Genomic DNA, 22,415 nt, shown 5'->3' on the forward strand with positions numbered 1-22,415 from the left:
TTCCTTATATAGGATGGCATAATATTTGCATGTAACCTACATCATCTTCCCTTATATTTTAAATCATCTCTAAATTACTCATAATTTATATCAAATGTAATGTAAATACTTTGGAACTAGTTGACACACTGCATTGTTCAAGGAATAATGACAAGAAGAGTCAATACATGTTCAGTACAAATGTAAGGTTTTTTTTGTTTTAACCTTTTTAATCACATTTTAGTTGAGTTTATATATATGTAACTCTAGGACCAGCCAGGCAACTGTGCTTTATTAATCCATTCTTGAATTGAAGAATGTTTGGGTTAATTTCACTTTGAAGCTGTTGTAAATAATGCTGCCATGAATATTCATGTACAAGTGTTGGGATTTTTTTTTTCATTTTTCTTGAGCATATACTTAGGAGTGGAATTACTAGACCAAATGGTAAATGTTTAATACTTTGGGAAGTTTTCAAAAACTGTTTTCCAAAGCAGCTGCACCATTTTACATTCCCAGCAGGACTGTGTAGAATTTCCAGGTTCTCCACATCCCCTTCAACCTGTGTTACTGTCCCCTTCTACTGGGGCTATCCAAGTATTTTCTTTCAAATTTAGGAGAGTCATTGCTTTATCCAAGGAGCAGACGGAGTTGTGTGGTCTTGTGGTTATCTTGGGTTCTGATCCACATAGCACTTCACTTAGACATATTGAAATTGTGCCTAGGAAATGGGAATAGTTAATATTTTCTACCTCCTAGGGTGGTAGTGAGGGTTGAGTGAGTAAATGTTTCTAGAACATTGTATTAGTTTCATAGGGTTGTATCAACAAATTAACCATAAGCTGGATCACCAAAACAACATAAATTGTTTCAGTTCTGGAGATAAAGCAGAGCATTTACTTCATGCTCTCTTGAAGGTTCTGGAGAACCATTTCTTGTCTGTTCTTCCGGTGACTGATGGCAATCCTTGGTGTTCCTGGGTTTACACATGCATCACTCTGATCCCCTACCTCTGTCTTCATGTTTTCTTCTCTGGGTATGTCTCTCCATGTCCAAATATCTCTCTTAAGGACTCTAGTCACCCAGACCCAGGACCTCATTTTAGCCTGATTACAAATGCATAACGACCCTATTTCCAAAAAAGTTCATATCCACAGCTACTATAGATTAGAACTCCAGCATGTATTTTGGGGGCATGCTTCATCCCATAGCATAAATATATTTAATGATTTATAAGTTTACAATAAGTTTATACTTTAAGTTTTAAGTTAAAATGTCCTATTTAAAATAATTTGGGTAGGACTATGGGAGAGCATAAAGCAGTTCCTGGCTTCATAGTGGCACCCAAACCACCAGTGTGGTGATCTCCATGTTGTGAGCCCTGTGCTGGGAGAAGCACTTAAGATGTGAAAGACGGGAAGGCAAGTTAGACAGAGTAGCTATCTCTTAAACTTGGGACATGGTAGCTGTTCCATGTCCTCAGGATCTCTTCAGTCTCCTTTGACCCTTGAGGCCAGAGAACCTGTAGGTGAGGCCCCTTGGGGAAGAGGGGCAGAGATGAATCTGGATGTATGGACTTCCCATGTGGATTTGCTGCCTTACACCTGGTGAATTTCAGTCACTGGAGCTCTGGGGTAGTGTTTCTTTTGCTTTGAGGGGGTGGGAGTGCAAATAAACAGAAGAAATAGCTTAATTTTCTCCAAACATGAAATAAGACTGAAATTTACTGGAAATCCTGATTCCAGTGGCAAGTGGTCCTAGAACACATTCCAAGCCCCAAGGATAACTCACCTTTTCTTTCATGTCTCATGGGATTGAAGCTCAGAAATGAAGTGACTAGGAGTTCCATCTGGCATTTGAAACTTTGCCCATTGCCCTGTATTATTTTGTTTCAATTTGAAAACCTGTGTTCCTCATTGAAAAAAAATTAATATACTAGAAAAAGAGGGGGCGGGGAAAGCCAATGCCCTTACATCATATGTGGTCCTCAGGTTAACTTCACATAGAATTATCTGGGAGCTATTTGTAAACTAAACAAAAATTAAAAAAAAAAAAAATCTGGGGTTGGGCACTATACCTTTAAAAACTCTCCAAATAGATTCTAAGTGCAAGCAGGGTTGAGATCTGCTGTATTATTAATAATTTAAATTTTGCTATTTCTTTATGGTAATCTTTTAGTAGCACAGGACTTAAACCTTCATAATCGTCCTCATTCCTAAAAATTATTTTTGGTATCACAGAACATAACTTCATTATTTTTTAAATATTTTTTTTTAGTTGTCATTGGACCTTTATTGATACTCAGTGCTGAGAGTTGAACCCCAGTGCCTCACACTAAGCAAGTGCTCTGCCACTGAGCCATAATCCCAGTCCAAGTTTCATTATTTTTAAGTGGCTGCATGGTATTGTATTGGATGGAATAAATCTTTATTAATGGCCTACAGATAGAAACTGCATTTTTTTTGTGTGTGTGTGTGGGGGGGTCTACCAAAAACTAACAACCTCAAGTGTACAGTCTTTTTTTTCGGGAAACTTTCCGTAAGTGAACACTTGAAATCTGAATTACATGCTGGTAATAGTTCCTCCAGGTTTTGTTTACTTAACACTTAGGCTTGATGTGGTGCACATACATTACAATAAGAGAAACTCAGACGACGAAACGGCCCAAGTTCACCTGCGACTCGGTAAGACAGTCACACACTTGGCCCGCGGCCGTGTCCCAGCGCTCCAGCAAGCATTCTTGACAGGAAATTAAACCCTAAACTCCCGGTTCAAAATAGTCTGCGCTTGCGCTGTGAGTCCGCCTTCCGGAGCGGGAAGTCGCGTCCCAGCGTCGCGCCGCTCCGCCCCGCCCTCCTTCCGCTTGATTTTCTTTGCCATTGGTTGATGATGTGCTATATAAGAACGTCATTTCCGGCGGCCTGTCCTTTCCGCGCTACCCAGGGAGGGATCCATACGGCGTTGTTCTTGGTGCGTTTTTTTGGGGGGCGCCTCGCGCTTCCTTAATCAGCCTGAACCAGTTTCCTATGCAGATAAAGGGCGCGAAGGCCGTGGCGCCTGGGCCGCCTTCCGTCGGCGTGCTCTGCCTCAGGCCTGCGGCCCACACGTGGCTAGGCTCCCGGGCCGAGGTAGGGCCCATGGCGTGAGTGGGCTGGGTCCCTTCGCGCCCCAACGGCAGTAAACCGAGACCCAAGGGGCGATCTACACCACCTGCTTGGCTGTTGTGTTTTCTGTTAGTGCCTTGCGGGTCAGGAATTAAAATTCTTAGCAAGGATTTCGGAAACTAGTGATGGCTTGGGGGGAAGTAAACTCCTAAACTTAGGGTTACAACCTTCTGGGGGAAAAAAAAAACTGTTAAGCTTGGCATATGTTCAAACATGGCGGCTCTTTTCACATCTAGTTACCTTTGTCCGTAACTTAGCTTTATTCTTGTGTACCTTGGGAATCGTTAAATTTAGTTCGCTGGTTTTTAAATTACCTTGGTATTTTGTGATTCATGCTACTTTTCTTTACAAGATTTGATATGCTGGGCGTGGTGGCTCACACCTGCAAATCCAGCGCCTCCAATGACTGAGGCAAGAGAATTGCAAGTGAGTTTCTAACTCAAAAAGGACTGGGTAGATAACTGAGTGGTGAGCGCCTCTGGGTTCAATTACCGGTACCAAAAAAGAGTTAATTTGCTGTAACTCTTAGTATGCTATGCGTCCGTTAATTTTCTATCTTGTTCTTTCACTACCTTGTAAGCTCAGTACCTGACACTGTAGATGATGAAATTTGGTTGCATTTAAACTTGAAGTTTAAATGGAGCCACCCCTATTGCTGGTATGGATAGAAAGCATTCCTCTTTCACTTCATTCACACTAGATTGTTAACACTTTTCTTTCAGATTCCCGTCGTAACTTTAAAGGGAAACTGTCACAATGTCCGGAGCCCTTGATGTCCTGCAAATGAAGGAGGAGGATGTCCTCAAATTCCTTGCAGCAGGAACCCACTTAGGTGGCACCAACCTTGATTTCCAGATGGAACAGTATATCTACAAAAGGAAAAGCGATGGTCAGTTACTGCTTTAATTTTTTGTTATTTTAGCTGTAAGTACTAGTTTTGACTATGCCTTCTCATGGATAGTACTAAGGGTTTTGGTGGTGGGGGGGAGAAAATATTTTTGAATTCTAGAGGGAAGACTATTATCTTAGGTTTGGGGATTTGAAAAGATGTGAAATGTCAAGTACCTTATTTCCTATATTTCCTCCTACTTAAAGGTTTATTTAACTGAATTCTAAGAAGAAAGTACAGCAAAGGGTGGGGGTAAGCAACTTTGCTTGGAAACAGAGAAGGAAAGATAGGTTATGATAACAACCTGGAGTAAAAGTTTTAAGCTTGGGAGTGCAGTGTTGTAACTGAGATGTAGAATGAGTATGTTATCAATGCAGATAGAAAAGGAAGAGTGGCTAGAGGGCCTGAAAGTGGGTAAGAACTTAGAGAGGAGCCCAGGGGTCCAAAGATTTCTACAGAAGAAGAGAAAGAAAAAGATGGACTTTGTCAATGCACACTATTAAAGCTCAGGGTGGAGGCCAGTCTTGGCCAGTGAACTTCTGAGTGTCGGAAGTGTGCTACATCAATGGCAGGATTTTCGCTAACACCAGTAGAGTTTATCTCTTTGACTGGAGTTGATAGTAGTCACTGCCACATGCACTCACATTTATCAAAGAATGTGCCATTTGCATAGCCAGTTCACATGTTTTTAAAAGATCCATCTGGGGGTTTAGCTCTGGTGGAGTGTATATTTAATCTTACTCCAGGCTATGGATTTAATCCCTAGTACAAAAAAAAATGTTCTCATCTAGGCATCTACATCATAAATCTGAAGAGGACCTGGGAGAAGCTTCTGCTGGCAGCTCGTGCCATTGTTGCCATTGAAAACCCTGCTGATGTCAGTGTCATATCCTCTAGGAATACTGGCCAGGTATGTGCAATGTGCTTAGTTTTTATGGAAACAAAATAGACAATTATTTCTGGAAGTTCTTTAAGGATTTTATACACTCCAAATATTTACAGATTTGAGTTATTCCTATAGAACGAACCAAGAGACTGCTCTTGCTTGTTTCAGCAAAAATTTACCAAGCATATCTAGACTGGTCCTGACATGCTAGATCTGTGGGATATGGCAGAAAAATAAATCTGGGACTGGTTACTGATCCCTGGGCTGACCACTAGCCTCTTACAGAAACATGTCAATCTACCTACCATTGCTTTGTGTAACATAGACTCTCCTGTGCTATGTGGACGTTGCCATTTCATGCAGGTAATAGTCTCTGGAGGAGAATAAGAAAGAGAGGGTAAAGAAAGGTGGTAATATACTTTTCTTTACATTGGGTAACTGATTAAATTTGACCAGACCTCAGAAATGTTTATTAGGTTCCAAACTGTTCTGTTAGGTGTATGCATTTCTCATAGCTAGTTCCTTTAAGCGAGGAACTTAAAGGCACGTGAATACCTTATCCAAGTCACTGACAAAGTGATTTACTTGGTATTTGAAACCAGGCAGTATAGTCCAGAAGTAGTGGAGGAAGTGAGGTTGAGTGGGAAGAGCATTTCAGGTAGGACATGTAAGGAAGGACCTGAAAAGACTTTTCAGTTAACCCAGAATTGTTAGATGCTTTTACGAAAGGGTGATGCTTTCTTTTATTTTTAAGAAAAGGCTGTTTTTGAAGCTCCCAACTAAATGGGCTGGTTTATGTGACTACAGAATTGACGGGTGTGTGGTATTATTATGAAACCATCCCCGGAGTACTTATTGCGAATTCTTCCTTTAATTCTAACAGCGGGCTGTGCTGAAGTTTGCTGCTGCCACTGGAGCCACCCCTATTGCTGGCCGCTTCACTCCTGGAACCTTCACTAACCAGATCCAGGCAGCTTTCCGGGAGCCACGTCTTCTGGTGGTTACTGATCCCAGGGCTGACCACCAGCCTCTTACAGAAGCATCCTATGTCAATCTGCCTACCATTGCTTTGTGTAACACAGACTCTCCTCTGCGCTATGTGGACATTGCCATTCCATGCAACAACAAGGTATCAACTTTACAGTTTGAAAATGAATACTGTAGAAAAGAATTGGAAATTCCTATGCACATTGTTAGAGCTTGGAGTTGAGGCCATTAACTGGCTGATGAACTCGCAAGTGTAGGTAGTGTGCTACATGAGGGGCAAGTTTTTCGCTAACACTCCATTCTGACCTAGTGAGTGGAGTTTGATAGTAATCCTTGCTACAAGTAAACTGTTAATGTATAACAGCGAAGAGAGATGATATTTGGAAAGCAGCCTGTGTTTTCTCGGTGACTTTTGGTACTAAGGGGCCTAAATGATATGGGCCAGGTAAGGTGAACAGGGAATTGCTTGCCATTTGGGGTTGAATAGATGTCAACTAATAACCCAGCATACTTGCAGGGAGCTCATTCTGTGGGTCTGATGTGGTGGATGCTGGCCCGAGAAGTTCTGCGCATGCGTGGCACCATTTCCCGTGAGCACCCATGGGAGGTTATGCCTGATCTGTACTTCTACAGAGATCCTGAAGAGGTAAGCTTCTTCCACAAAAGGCTGTCACGTGAGCATTGGGCTAGGTTGGTGTGTGCTTCTTGGAAACTAAATATGTTGGTTCTTCTAAACTTCAATATGTATATTACCAGATTGAAAAGGAAGAGCAGGCTGCTGCTGAAAAGGCTGTGACCAAGGAGGAATTTCAGGGTGAATGGACTGCTCCAGCTCCTGAGTTCACTGCTACTCAACCTGAGGTTGCAGACTGGTCTGAAGGTGTGCAGGTGCCCTCTGTGCCTATCCAGCAGTTCCCTACTGGTATGTATCCAGGGAACTTTTAAATTTTTAATCTCAGGAAATTATGTTAGCATTAAGAGGTTTTTAATTAGTGTGCTTATCTACAAATAACCTTGCTGTTGAATTCAAGTGTTTTTGGAATATGTTAGCCTTAGTCTTTGTCTTTGGTATATTATGTGAAAGAAGGCCATGAGTATCTGATAGATGGGTCGTTGGGCAGAGTGGGGATAGTAGTACTTTTGGGGACAGAGCTAATGGCTTTTTGGTATTTTTCTTAACAGAAGACTGGAGTGCCCAGCCAGCCACTGAAGACTGGTCTGCAGCTCCCACTGCTCAGGCCACTGAGTGGGTAGGAACAACCACCGAGTGGTCTTGAGTTGTTCTGCAGTCACACATTAATAAGCAAGGTGGAAATAAGGAGAATAAGTACCAATTTATGGAGAATAAACAACCAATTTCTAAAAGTTTTGTCTATTTCAGTTTAATTCTAGATCAAACTGTTTAAGATTCTCTTAACACCTTTTGCTGGGAGTTTTTCTGAATTTTCTATTACAAGAAACGTGTCCTGAAAGTGGATTTCCACTATCATTTATATTGGTGAAATTTTTCAGAACCAAGATAGTAAATTAGTTTTCACTGCTTACCTTGCTTTTTACAATTTGTGCAGCTGGTGCCCAAGTGACTGTGGCATCTGCATACCTGTGTTGGGCAAACTTGGGGTTTAGTCTTACTGCTGGAATCCATGAAGGGGCCATGATCTTCCCAACACTGAGACATTTCCTTTCACCTCATCAGTTTGCCTACAGGCTGTGGTGGGGAAAGTTTGTATTATGCTTTCTTATCCATTTCTGTATTCATATGTTGTCTTCTTGAGGAATTTATAAAAACGTTCATGTGACTACATTTCCAGGACCCCTCCATGCATAAGTTCTGCATAACAGATCAGTCTGCTGTATGCCTGGCTGGGGGTTTTAAGTATGAAGGGTGCTCAAATTTGATTTCTGGAACCACAAATAGCATTACCAGTCAAGGAAAGGCCTGTGGGAAGGGTATCCCAAGTACATCGGAGTGGGTGCCAAGAGCTCTACCCAGGATGTGGTATCAGCAAATTATGATTGGAGGTGGTTGACAGCAAGCAGGTTAGGAAAACCCTAGTGTTACTTAACACTTTACATAATGGAAAACACCCTGCCACAGGTGAGACCCCATGTGGTAAGTGCCCACACCTCCAGTTTCAACCTCTCCTCTAGCCTTATGTCCCATAGGGACCTAGTGTCCTTGAATTTTATGTGTATGCCCTTGTCCATAGTTGTGTTTGGCATGGAGGATACTAGGAAATCAAGATGGGAGGTTATATCTTCTTGACTGTTAAGCTGGGTTTAGATTCCCCTGGGGTCTCAAAAGTCTGTCTCCCTTTATCACCAACCACCTACAGATAACTGGCAAGGTGGTCAAGATTAGAGTTAATTCACTCTTCTAGGATCAAGCAACCCCATAGCTGCAGAGCCAGTTCCTTCAAGCCAACCAGCCATTTTTCCCCCCTTGTACTGGGAATTGGGGCTCAGCTCATACTTGCTGGTGGGAATATAAATTGGTGCAGTTTTATGTTATTTAGTGACGAACATTTGCATTGTCACATTTGGGGGCATATACTAAAGAAAGGCATGGCTGTTTGCACTGAGACAAATATACATGAATGCTAATTGAGGAGCTGGGGATATAGCTTAGTTGGTAGAGTGCTTGCTTCGCATGGACAAGGCCCTAGTTTTCAAACCCCAGCACCACCAAAAAAAAAAAAAAAAGCTAAATAAGAAGAGGCCCATCTACAATGCTAACTATTGTATATGGGGCCTGGCAACAGTGAACATGAACAATGTACAGCAACACACGGTGACTTGCCTGAATCTTAGAACCTTGGACAAAGGAAGCATTACAGAAAATTATGAGATGTCTCCCTTGGTCTCAAAATATAATTAATGAAATGTCTAATTTTGGAGTAAAAAGCAAAATAAAATATTCAACAAAATTCATTCAAAAAACTTAGGAATATGTGGAAGATAAAATGTTTAAATATCAACTTTACAACATACAAATGTCTCTCATCCCACAGACTTATCTTACAATATGCTATTGCCACTACCCCATGGGTGGAATCTATGTCCTCTCCCTGTTCACCTGAGTATAACTTTGTGAGTCTCTTAATAAGAGACAGTGGAAGTTCTATGTGATTTCCAAGGGATAGAGCATAGAAGTGCCATTCCTTTTTGTCTGGATCACTTGGGACATTTCTTCTTGGAAACTGAGCAGAGATCTACATGAAGACCAAAGTCCCCAGTCCCTGGTCAGATCCCAGCTGAACTCCCTGCCAAGGGTCTGCACTAACTTGCTAAGTGAGTGATGTGTATTGAAAGTGTTGTCCAGTCGCAATTCAAGCCATCTCGGCTGATGCCATGTGGAACACATGCAAGTCATTCCTGTCAAACTGTGTATATTTGTGAGAGAAAAATAAGTGTTGTTGCTTTAATCTATTTAACTTTAGGAGAAGTTTGTTAACTGAAGAATAGATAAGGCATGCCTACTGTCACTTTAATCATACCAATGAACTTTATTGGGCAATGCAATTGGACAAGAGTAATTATATATACTACAGCCAACTAGCTTCTCCCCTTAAAATTTACAACAAGCATTATCCATGGTATTATAGAAAAGTAAACTCTCAAGCTTTTGTAATATAACTACTCAACAATACATGCTGAAAACTAACCCTGTGTCCTGGGAACATGGGATCTGATAGAGCTAGAAACCTTCCCCATCCTCCAGGACCTTACTCTGTAACTTGGAGAGAGACGGGTATTTGTCAAATGAAGGTGATCAAAAGGGTCACCAAACAGCATTAATGTCATTTGAGATTAAAAATGTAAATTGATTATAGGAAAGATGCAAAGTTCTCATATAATTTCTAAGCTGGCTCCAGAACAAATTTCCAGTGAGAAGTCTTGAAGCATGTTTTGAGCAATGACAGCATTGCTAGTATTCACATATGAATCCTCTAAAGAGCAATGTTGCTTTGCAAGTATGGTCTCTAATTTAGGGACCAGTCATGATTTTTTTTAGTATTTATATTTTAGTTATAGGTAGACACAATATTTTTTTTTAATTTGGTGCTGAGGATCAAATCCATTGTCTCACACATATGAGGCAAGTGCTCTACCTCTGAGCCACAACCCCAGCCCCAGTTATGAAATTTTATCCATATTTCTTAAAACTTTGCTAACAGATTCAACCTGCTTTTGATGTGGATATTCAGGAAGAGACTGCAAGGTTTGGCTTGTAATAAAGTGGTTCACCATGAACTGGAAAGTTGGTCAAGGTAGTATCAGTCCATTCTGCAAGCAACAGTCAATGCAAATCTGCTATTATCCTGCTAAAATCTGCTATCAGACATAGTCTCCCATACATAACCACTAAAAACTCTGGGAAATGTATTAAAAAGGACTGCTAGAAGATAGTGGAGAAGAACAAAACCAAGTAGTTTCTGGAGGGAAATTGCCCCTTAGAACAGAGTCACTAGGCAAATTTCGTATCTTTTATAGCTTTATCCTTTGGTCAACCTCAGTCCATCCCAAGTAAGGCAGCTAACCCTGGAGAGAGTCTGGTGGTTGAGCAACAAGAAGTAGATTGAGGCAACTTAATAAAAATCACCTTAATCCCCAATCATGAAATTCATATGGAAAAATAAAAGACCCAGAATAGCAAAAGCAATTCTAAGCAGGAAGTGTGAATCAGGAGGTATAGCGATACCAGATTTCAAACTGTACTACAGAGCAATAGTAACAAAAACAGCATGGTACTGGTACCAAAACAGGCGGGTGGACCAATGGTACAGAATAGAGGACACAGAAACCAATCCACAAAATTACAACTATCTTATATTCGATAAAGGGGCTAAAAGCATGCAATGGAGGAAGGATAGCATCTTCAACAAATGGTACTGGGAAAACTGGAAATCCATATGCAACAAAATGAAACTGAATCCCTTTCTCTCACCATGCACAAAAGATAACTCAAAATGGATCAAGGAGCTTCTTATCAAATCAGAGACTCTCCGTCTGATAGAAGAAAAAGTTGGCTCTGATCTATATATTGTGGGGTCGGGCTCCAAATTCCTTAATAGGACACCCATAGCACAAGAGTTAAAAACAAGAATCAACAAATGGGACTTACTCAAACAAAAGTTTTTTCTCATCAAGAGAAACAATAAGAGAGGTAAATCGGGAGCCTGTATCCTGGGAACAAATCTTTACTCCTCACACTTCAGATAGAGCCCTAATATCCAGAGTATACAAAGAACTCAAAAAATTAAACAATAAGAAAACAAATAACCCAATCAACAAATGGGCCAAGAACTTGAACAGACACTTCTCAGAGGAGGATATACAATCAATCAACAAGTACATGAAAAAAAGCTCACCATCTCTAGCAGTCAGAGAAATGCAAATCAAAACCACATACCATCTCACTCCAGTAAGATTGGCAGCCATTATGAAGTCAAACAACAAGTGCTGGCGAGGATGTGGGGAAAAGGGTACACTTGTACATTGCTGGTGGGACTGCAATTTGGTGTGGCCAATTTGGAAAGCAGTATGAAGATTCCTGGGAAATCTGGGAATGGAACCACCATTTGACCCAGCTATTGCCCTTCTCGGACTATCCCCTGAAGACCTTAAAAGAGCGTACTATAGGGATACTGCTACATCAATGTTCATAGCAGCACAATTCACAATAGCTAGACTGTGGAAACAACTTACATGCCCTTCAATAGAAGAATGGATTAAAAATGTGGCATTTATACACAATGGAGTATTACTCAGCACTAAAAAATGACAAAATCATGGAATTTGCAGGGAAATGGATGGCATTAGAGCAGATTATGCTAAGTGAAGCTAGCCAATCCCTAAAAAACAAATGCCAAATGTCTTATTTGATATAAGGAGAGCAACTAAAAACAGAGCAGGGAGGAAGAGCATGAGAAAAAGATTAACAATAAACAGGGATGAGAGGTGGGAGGGAAAGGGAGAGAGAAGGGAAATTGCATGGAAATGGAAGGAGACCCTCATTGTTATACAAAATTACATATAAGAGGATGTGAGGGGAATGGGAAAATAAACAAAACAAGAGAGAAATTATAGTAGATGGGGTAGAGAGAGAAGATGGGAGGGGAGGGGAGGGGGGATAGTAGAGGATAGGAAAGATAGCAGAATACAACAGACACTAGTATGGCAATATGTAAAAATGTGGATGTGTAACCGATGTGATTCTGCAATCTGTATACGGGGTAAAAATGGGAGTCCATAACCCACTTGAATCAAATGTATGAAATATGATATGTCAAGAGCTTTGTAATGTTTTGAACAACCAATAAAAAAATCACCTTAATCCCACTAGCACTCAATGCCAATCATATCAAAGAGGAAACAAATCTATCTATGCTCTCACATGTACAAGGATGGTAATGTATACCTGATAGTAAGGATAAAGGACATCTTTGTGAAATGTCCAATCACAGGGTGCAGCATATGGCAGGCACACAATGAATGTGTCCTTCCTTTCTTCTCAGAAACAATAGTACCACTTTCAGAGTTCAGATTTCACATTCCCAAATTCCTCTGTTGGCCCTTCTCTGAGATTTGTATTGTCTAATAAAACTTATAACAAGGATGTCTGTCTCTGGATGATGGTTCCACAACTGCTTTTGACCAGAGAGCCTTCAAATACGAAATCTTAAGGTCCAGATATTGCTAGAAAAAAAGGAGGCATGAAGGAATTTAGGTAGAACAAAGTAGCTTGGTCCTCACTGATTTGGCCATAAGCACATAGCTGTGGGGTGAGAACTTGCTGGGCAGCCAGCAAGGCATTCTGAGCACTCTGTGCTGGTACAGGAAAGATAGCAGTAGGCTAAGTTCTCTCCTAGGAAATCATTTTCTGGAAGAAGGAGATGGTCCTATGGGGTTGTGAAAGGTTGACAGTGTTCCCTTTAAGGTATAAATCCTAGGCTTTTTTTTTTTAATTAAAAAAAATTTTTTAGAAGAGTAAACTCAGGAGCACTGAGTACAGAGACAGAATTATAAAATCGATTTCCCCTTAGTTGATTCTTGAATTCAAAATAAAAATGTGAAAAGACCATTTCTCAAGACCTTACCTTGAATGTTCCTCAGCACCATTTTCAGGCTTCAGAAGTTCCTGAGTCCTGCGGATTATCCCCAGAGAAGGTTGGTCCTGTGAGTCAACTGTGGAGTGACTTGAAGCAGAGCACCGATGGAGGAGGGAAGAGGCAGGGATGCCGAACTCCCCATTCTCATTGGGGGCACGTTGTATTAATGACATCCTCCAAAATCCATGAGGAGATCTTCTTAGGCCCATGTCTGGATGGTGCTAAGGGACCCGGGAAAGTTAAGACACTGCCACAATTGCAGATGGAGAAGGAGAATTATTAAAAAGTGTCCTAGGGAACAGCGGGACTAGCCAAACTGAATATTCTCCTACCACTCCCCCAAAGATTCCTAGCATTTCCAGGATTTAAAAGATTCTCCAAGTGATTTTGATAAAGGAGATCTGTGTAAAAAATTTTAGACAACACTTCCTTCGAGACCCTACTGGTCTTCCTCTAGGCTTGTGTGCAGAGTAAAGGTCAAGACAGAGAAATGGGGATGGAATGGGGAGAGAACCAAGAAATGGGATCTAAAGTTTTGAGTGGCATGTAAGGTTATCTCTTGCTATCAAAATTAACAACACTTTAGCTCAAGACCTAAGATCAGATGGCAGCCAGCCGGGAGCTGGGAGTGCCCAAATGGTCTGTCTCTTAGCTGGGTCTTTTGGGGGTGTTGGGCCATATCACCTATGGAATCAGATTTCCAGGAGCAGTAAGAAATTTTCCAGTTTCTTTTTGCATCATTTTTGCTATTGTTCCATTGATCATTGCAACTCACCTTCCCAAACCCAGTAACAGGATTTGAAGTAACCCAAGAGTGTGGATATGGGAAAGGATGAGCAAATACACCCACAGAAAAAATGAGAAGACCAACCATCAAATAAAAGGATTTCCCTAACATGGGTTAGGTAGGTGATCGAGGCCTGAAAGCAGAGACCAGACCTAAGCCACCTAGATCACAGCTCTCTCGGGTGTTACCAGAAATCAGAGGTATCAGAAGCCAGGAGTGTCCCTGCACAGGTTCTTCACAACCTCTAAAACTGTAGCCTGTGTTCAAACAGGTCCGGAAACAGCCACAGTATGATGGGAAATTGTGTCCAGTCCAGCATCCCCAAGCTTCTCCTGGGGACACAGAGGTTCGTTGATGGCCCTGTGCAGAAGCGGCTGACGATGTGGACTTGGGGACAAGCTGAGCCCCTGGCTGTCTGGATCAGACACACTCCCTGTAGGCCCTGGACCTGCCTTGCGCCCTGGCCCTGTCGCCTGCAGAGGGGCTGAGGCAGCGGGCTGTGCCCGGGAGGCGTGTCTCTGCCTCATCAGACTGAGCCCTGGCCACCACCTGGCTGAATCTGCAGAAGCCCAGGCAGTTGGGGGCTCCGAGTCGGATTCCTCCCCACCCTGGGTCGCCAGACAGGGTGAAGACCACAGGGCAGGACGCCAGTGGGCGGGTGTCCCCACGAGCCTACACCTGGACTCCCACCTTCTGGCCCCTATGGTCCTGCTCCACCGCCCTCGCAGCAGCACGCCTGGCTTCCCTCAGGGCTCCAAGCCCGGCCCCAATATCCCCCAGCCAGGCCCCAACGGTCACTGGTCAACTCCAACTGCCCCAGCTTTGCCCCAAGGACCCCACCTCCCTCCACCTGACCTCCCAAGGTGCCCTTGGATCACGTGCTCCCCTGCTGGGCGGGGCTGGCGCTGGGAGGGCTCCCTTGGGGGGTTTCAGCAGGCCAGGGGGTTAAATAGGAGCTGACAGGTGTGTGTGTGTGTGTGTGTGTGTGTGTGTGTGTGTGTGTGTGTGTGTGTGTGTATGAAGGGGTAGGGTTGGGCGGGCATTGAAGCTGAGTGCAACAGGGGTGTGTAATCCCCTGGAGGACTTGGGAAAGGGCCTTAACCTTGAGAGCCTCAGAACTGGAGGCCCGGTGCAGAGGGGTGATGCTGGGGAGGAAAGCAGAGTGAGATCGTGAGGCCTCGGTGCTCCGATGAAGAGGGTTTGGGGTGCAGTGATGTGAGGGATGTAGGGTCATGGGGTGAAAACAGGACTGTTGATATGCTTTGTCCTTCGTGGTGGTCTTTCCCTTTATAGCTTCCCAGTATCCACATAGTTGCCCCGAATTCTTTCTGCTACTCCTCAGACTGGCCCCATCTTCTCTATCCCAGGATCAGGGAGTTGAAGGGGTACTTACATCTTGAAAAAAAAAAAATCACTGAAATAGAAGAAAAGGGCTTTGAGATTTCAGCAGGACGTGCCATTCCTTCATACACCATAAATAAATGGAACTTATAAATTATATAAAAATTCGGGCTGGTTCTGTGGCTCAGAGGTAGTATGTGTGAGACACTGGGTTCAATTCTCAGCACCACATAAAAATAAATAAATAAAATAAAGGTCTATCAACGACTAAAAAAAAATTATAGCAAAATTCCCTTGATCATAGAAACATCTATGATTTCTCCATTTTCCATTAATATGAGAAAGTGATGGTGGTCAAACTATAGAGAGTGAACTCTTAATCCTGGTTATGCCAATTTAAACCATGTAACTAACATCATTATAATGATCTCCATTCCAGCATCCTCAGGCTGACAGTGGAAACCTAGATCTGGTCCCCTGGCCTAGGTGGATGCCATCAAAACCAGAATTATATCTCTGGCTTGCACAGACTAGTTGAATCTACAAATGTATATTTCCAGGCTTTTCTTCCTATAAAATTGTAACCTTTCTGGAGAAGTGGGAAGACATAGTAGCTGTCTTCCCAGTTTTGGCCAAACTGCAATTAAACTCATTTTTTTTTTTCTATTTATGTCATTCTGTCTTATTTCTGGCACGGGCAGGAGATGGAGTCTAGTTCATTATGTGTATCCTAAATGCATGAATCATTCGAAAATTTGCAGAGTCACTGACAGTGCTAAATTCTCGTGGTAATAATATGTGGCTGTTTCTACAGAGTTGCAGGAAGCTCTCCTGAGCCTTGGCATTTGTTATGGTTTGGATATGAGGTATCCCCCAAAAGCTCACACGTGAGACAATGCAAGAGGGTTCAGAGGAGAAATTATTGGGTTGTGAGAGTCTTCACCCAATCAGTGAATTAATCCCCTGATGGAGTTAATTGAGTGTTAACTGAAAGGTGTGGATAGAGGAGCTGGGCACTGAGGGCTTTGAGGAATATATTTGTATCTGGCAGTTGGAGTCTCTCTCTCTGTTTTCTGATCATCATGTGAGCTGTTTCCCTCTGCCACACTTTTCTGCCCCACCTTAAGCCCTAAGGAATGGAGCCAGCCTTCTATGGACTAAAACCTCTGAAACTGTGAGCCCCTAAGTAAATTTTTCCTCCCCTAAAATTGTGCTGGTTGGGTCTTTTAATCACAGCAGCAAAAGGTGACTAAAACAGCACCCAAAGTTCTTATTGGTGCCAGGTCATGTAGATGTGGTTGATGTCCACCCACATGGATGATCTTCAGTCTTCTGCTCCCTTTAGTTATCATTAGACTGCCTGGTGTGTCTAATTAACAAAGACACTCATAATTTGGCAAGACTCTCCAGGAGCTTAAAGAGCACCCTGCAGAATCCCAGGGCAAAGGTCAGACTTCTCTTTGGTAAGATTAATTCTTTATTACACAGTTAGCTTAGTTAATGGCAACATATAAATTATTTTCAATTCTGGGGCTGGGGTATAGCTCAGTGGTAGAGCACTTGCCTAGCATATGTGAGGCACTGGGTTTGATCCTCAGCACCATATAAAAATAAACAAATAAAATAAAGGCATTCTGTCCATCTACAACTACAAAAATTTTTAAAAAATTATTTTCAATTTTATATCATTTTCTATTTTTGAATTACTATTTCTATTCTCTTTGTTTTCCTTGCTTCTGATTTTTTCAGATTTCATGTGCTGTATTCGAACTTGAAAAATATTACCAGTTCATATATTTTTGTTCACTCTTGTTTAGCACTGTGTACAATGAATTTACTAAAAATTATTATAAATTTGCTTCATTGTTACTGTTTTTAAGGTAATTTGCTGTTGTAGTTTGGAGTTATTCTTTGGTCAAATGTTGTTTAAAAGTACTTTTTATGAGTGTTGAACTTTATTATTTATTTTTATTAACATTGCATTGTCAGTGAATTCTGTATTCCATATTCCTTTTAAATTTTGGAGTTGGTTAAAGTTTTCTTTGTGATATAAGACATAGTTGAATTTGGGAAATGAACATTTCCAATAAACATGAACATTAGAAAGGAATATTCTAGTAATTAGGGAGTAGAGTTCCATATATAATTAGATAAAATTATTAATTATATTTAAATAATATGCCACTCATTAATTTCTGAGGTTCGACAGAAACAAGCTAAAGTCTTTTGCTGTTATTAACTTTTTCTGAATTTTTTCTTATATCATATATAGTTCATATATTTAGATGCTATTGTAAATTGGTGAACAGAGGTTTGTTTTCTTACTACTCAGCTTTAGAAAAGAAGAAAATTCTTGTTTGCAGTGATATGGATGCAATTGTAGAACATTGTGTTAAATGAAATAAGCCTGGCACAGAATACTGCATGTTTTCAATTATATGTGAAATTTGAAAGAGTCAAACTCATGGAAGCAGAATGGAGTGGTGGCCTCCAGAGGGTGGGTGGGCGAGAAGATGATCAAAGGGTACAAAGCCTCAATGAGAAGGAATAAGAGGTTTTTTGAAATCTACTTCAGAGAATGACAAATATAGTCAATAACAGTTTATTGTAAATTTCAAAATTGCTAAGAGAGTAAGTTTCAAATCTTCTCACCACAAAGTATTTGAGGTGATGAATATGTTAATTAGCTTGGTTTAATTATTCCATATTATATTCATAACATCACTTTGTATCCCATAAATATGTGTGATTATAATTTGTTAATTTCATAATAAAATAAAAAGTAACGAAAAAAGATTTCTATTCTTCTATTTCCACTGTGGAGCTTACAAAGTATTCTCCTTTTCCTTATCTGACATTTTTTCCTTTTAACTCAACTGCATATCAACTTCTTCTTTTATTTAACATGTGTGGCATTTACTTAAAAATTATCTGAGCTTCTTTTTTTATATTAAGTTTCTAGTAAATTTCTTTATTCTTATGTTTCATATAATTTTAAGTTTTTTAAAAAATACATATTTGTATTTGTATTTATGTCCTTTGATTTTAATGTATAAAAAATTCTTGAGTAAGCCATTTCTACATGCCAGATAATGCAGTGATATGAGGGAGGTAGGGTCTTGGGTGATTGGTTTCAGAAATATTAAAATCACCTTGCTATCCAGTTTTTTTTTAAAAAAAATACAGAAACACAAAATTAGGATTACTTTATCCATTTGTTCTATTTTTAAAAAGCATTCTTTCATCAGACAAGACACTAAAACAAGCAAAGTGAGTCACAACTACATTCACTTCTGGGCAGTGGAAGTGCTACATTTACAAAGGTTGCGTATTTTGTCATTTGATGTCATATTTTGTTGCATATTTTAAAATAAAACAAGCAGTCCTTTGAAAGTTTCACTTTTTTTTGCAAAATAAAAGATTTGTTTGTGTGGCCTTTAAGTTCCTTTTTCTTCAAGGAATCTGTCAAAGACCAACCATAAATTCTCCCAAATGATCTGACAAAAATTAGTGGCTTTATGGAAAAATTTTAAAAAGAGGCAGCCTCTCAGGGTGGCTTTTGTTGGTAACAGGATCTGGGGCAGCATCTTATTCTGTGCATTGCCCTTCCAGGGATGGATCTCTGCTGGAACTTGTTTCACTTCTCCCTGGGCTGTGACTTCCTAATAGGAAAAGACCCCTAAAAAAATTGCATTATCTTGGAGGTGGGACTGCAGGGGTAAAGGCAGAGATTGTTGAGATCTGAAAAACCTCTGACTGCACCCGGATGGACCCACACACTTGGGAGCTCTCCTCGGTGAGAGCACATCAGGTCAGTGTGGGCTTCCAGTGTTGTAGGGACAGAGGCAAGGCACTGAAGATAGAGGGAAACAGTTTTATTTGGCTGCAGCCAGGTTCAGAGGGCACAGCTTTTGCTGTAATCAATTAATTCCCTGGACCCCAAGTTCAGGTAGTTTCAGAACTTTATGCCCAGCATGTAAGGGGAGGGGCTTACAAGTTCACAGTTTGCAGAAGTTCATACAAAAGCAGCTTTTTCTTTCACTGTTTTGGGCAAGTTAATCCTTTAAGGACAACACCTGAGAAGGGGAGAGCTTCTTCTCCCCTTTCTTTCTTCTACCATGGAGCCCAACTGGTAACTTTTCTTATCTTAGAAATGTAGACATAATGTAGGCATAAATATTTATTTTAAATGTTTATTTTAAATTGCAGCTGGTCTCACGTGCTGCCAACTTTTAACCATCTATGCTCAATTTATTTGTTTAAAGATATATATATATATATATATATATATATATATATATATATATATGCAAAAAGTTTAAATCCTAGGTTGCCCCTGGTTACTCCTTAGACTCACAATCTGGGACACTTTTTATATTTTCAAGTTAGTAAATCCTCAGAGTATGCCCATTAATTTGGATGGTTGTCTAGAGAAGCAAAAAATCCAAGCTAAATCCAATAAGCCAAAGAGCCGTTTACAACCACAAGAAGTCTCCACTACCATAAACAGCAAGAGCTGGCTGAACTGAAAATAGTGATCTTATAATCAACAAGTTCCACAAAGAATAAAGAGAAACAACATCTAAATTCTTTGAAATTCCAAGCTAGAAAAATATGTCTCAAACACTGAATATTTAAAAGAGGATTTTTTTTGTTTTGTATTTTATTTTATTTTTTTATTGTTGGTTGTTCAAAACATTACATAGTTCTTGATATATCATATTTCACATTTTGATTCAAGCAGGTTATGAACTCCCATTTTACCCCGTATACAGCTTGCAGAATCACATCAGTTACACTTCCATTGATTTACATATTGATTTACATTTACTCATGTCTGTTGTATTCTGCTGCCTTTCCTATCCTCTACTATCCCCCCTCCCCTCCCCTCCCCTCTTCTCTCTCTACCCCCACTACTGTAGTTCATTCCTCCCCCTTGTATTATTTTTCCCTTTCCCCTCACTTCCTCTTGTATGTAATTTTGTATAACCCTGAGGGTCTCCTTCCATTTCCATGCAATTTCCCTTCTCTCTCCCTTTCCCTCCCACCTCTCATCCTTGTTTAATGTTGGTCTTCTTTTCGTGCTCTTCTTCCCTAGTCTGTTCTTAGTTACTCTCCTTATATCAAAGAAGACATTTGGCATTTGTTTTTTAGGGCTTGGCTAGCTTCGCTTAGCATAATCTGCTCTAATGCCATCCATTTCCCACCAAATTCTATGATTTTGTCATTTTTTAATGCAGAGTAATACTCCATTGTGTATAGATGCCACATTTTTTTTTATCCATTCGTCTATTGAAGGGCATCTAGGTTGTTTCCACAGTCTTGCTATTGTGAATTGTGCTGCTATGAACATCGATGTAGCAGTGTCCCTGTAGCATGCTCTTTTTAGGTCTTTAGGGAATAGACCGAGAAGGGGAATAGCTGGGTCAAATGGTGGTTCCATTCCCAGCTTTCCAAGAAATCTCCATACTGCTTTCCAAATTGGCTGCACCAATCCTACATCTAGAAATACAATTATTACAGAAACTTTCTTTCCTAGTCCACAAATTCCTCAACTGACTTGAAGTAAAAGAAAATCAGGAAATTAAAGAAGTCAAGCATAAGTTTTAGATACTATAAAATATTTACAAAGAAAGGCTTTATGATTTGCAACATATTTTGCAGAGAAAACAACAACAACAACAACAACAACAAAACCCAGAAGCAATGTTGAATGTCTAGATTTGAAAACTGTAACATAACCAAGTGTGGTAGTGCATACTTGTAATCCTGGAGATTTGGGAGACTAAGGCAGGAGGATTGCAGTTTAAGGCCAGTCTCAGCAATTGAGGGAGACCCTGCCTCAGTGGTAGAGCACAAGTCTAGTAAGTGCAAAGCCCTGGGTTTAATCCCCAGCATTGAAAGAAAAAAAAAAAAAGCACAACATACACCTCACAGGCTTAACCTACATTTACCTGAGTTCTATGTGCCTACTCAGAACCACACATGTTGGAGACATTCTGTCTGATGCTCTGCCTTTCGAATGACTGCAGATTCATACCAATCAGTCACTGTGCAAGCCGAAATGGTAAGTTAATGACAACATGCTTGAAAGCTGGGACTCACAGCACACAAAAAATATTCATAGAAGAAATTATGTATATGACATAGAGGTGGATATATATATATCCACCTCTATGTCATATACATTATATATATATATATATATATTTCTGGATTGTTGATTTTGTAATTATTTATTTGAGTCCACATAATGAAGATTTCAGTTCTGGCATGACCAAATGACCAAATACACTAGTAAAGATTTTGCCCTGAGTTTTACATCCTGAATTATGGCTTGAATAACCAAAGTCAGTCTCACCATCTGCAAACCCACTGAAATGCATTGCCTAATAAAGCTCTCCTTCAATATGCTGGGCTGTGCTTCTTTATCCATGCATTCTGTTCTTTTCAAATTTCTCCAGCAAAGAAAGTCCCTCCCCTTTGGCAGTGGAGGAAGGAGTGAGATCATACTCAAATCTAAGAAAGCTGGGAAATCGACCCAAAGGGGAATGATATTTCTTTAAATACTCTTGTTTATGTTTAAAATTATGAGATTTAATCCTTAATGCACTAGAGTGAAACTGACATTGCAGAGAAATGCAGCGTTTTATTCCTGAAGCCTCACACATCCCGGGGGCCCTCTTTCCCCCAGCTCAGTAACCAAGCATGAACACATTCTCTCAACTGTGTGCACAGTCTTAAATATTGCTCTGGAGTGCACAAAACAGAGCATAAACATTTTTTACTTAAAATCAAGGGTAGAGAATCTTTCTTTTTGTGTACAGCCTCAAACATTTCTACCTAGAAAAACAGCTCCATCTTCTTTTTTCCAGAATCTACTGACTATGCTGGAAAAAAAATAGCAGGTTGAATTTGAAACAGAAGAAAAAGTCTTATTACAATTCATATTTTCACAGTAGCAAATAAAGTACTTTCTGAGTTTTTTTTTCCTGTAAGGCCAGTTTGAGTTATTTATACCAACAATAATCACTAATAAATTGTTATGTTAACAATGGAATTATTGTTAATTTTTTTTTTTTGGTTGGGGGAGGTACTGGGGATTGAACTCAGGGGCACTTAACTGAGCCACATCCCCAACCACCCAGTTTTTAAATTTTTTACATTTTGAGACAGAGTCTTACTAAATTGCTTAGAGCCTCACTAAGTTCTTGAGGCTGGCTTTGAACTTGGGATCCTACTGCCTCAGCCTCCCAAGCTGCTGGGATTA

At 40.5% G+C, this 22,415-nt stretch overlaps 1 protein-coding gene and 2 non-coding genes across 4 annotated transcripts; all 3 read left to right on the forward strand.

The window, feature by feature from the left end:
- Positions 1-2,887: 2,887 nt before the first annotated feature.
- On the forward strand, positions 2,888-7,261 carry Rpsa (ribosomal protein SA). Of its 2 annotated transcripts, none has more exons than XM_077795668.1 (7): positions 2,888-2,949; positions 3,866-4,032; positions 4,824-4,942; positions 5,802-6,047; positions 6,423-6,551; positions 6,662-6,827; positions 7,088-7,261. In XM_077795668.1, exons 2-7 carry the CDS (start codon positions 3,900-3,902, stop codon positions 7,180-7,182), a joined length of 888 nt encoding a protein of 295 aa, XP_077651794.1. In that variant the 5' UTR covers positions 2,888-2,949; positions 3,866-3,899; the 3' UTR covers positions 7,183-7,261. The 2 variants fall into 2 exon arrangements, with proteins under 2 accessions (XP_077651794.1, XP_077651795.1); XM_077795669.1 differs by lacking the exon at positions 2,888-2,949 and adding an exon at positions 3,519-3,569.
- Positions 4,521-4,670, forward strand: LOC144254029 (small nucleolar RNA SNORA62/SNORA6 family). The gene has a single exon (XR_013343404.1). It is a non-coding gene; the product is annotated as a small nucleolar RNA SNORA62/SNORA6 family (small nucleolar RNA).
- Positions 6,101-6,249, forward strand: LOC113191784 (small nucleolar RNA SNORA62/SNORA6 family). The gene has a single exon (XR_003301938.2). It is a non-coding gene; the product is annotated as a small nucleolar RNA SNORA62/SNORA6 family (small nucleolar RNA).
- Positions 7,262-22,415: the final 15,154 nt, after the last annotated feature.

The sequence above is a fragment of the Urocitellus parryii genome, chromosome 3 (genome assembly GCF_045843805.1).
Source record: "Urocitellus parryii isolate mUroPar1 chromosome 3, mUroPar1.hap1, whole genome shotgun sequence".
Classification (NCBI taxonomy): Eukaryota; Metazoa; Chordata; class Mammalia; order Rodentia; family Sciuridae; genus Urocitellus; species Urocitellus parryii.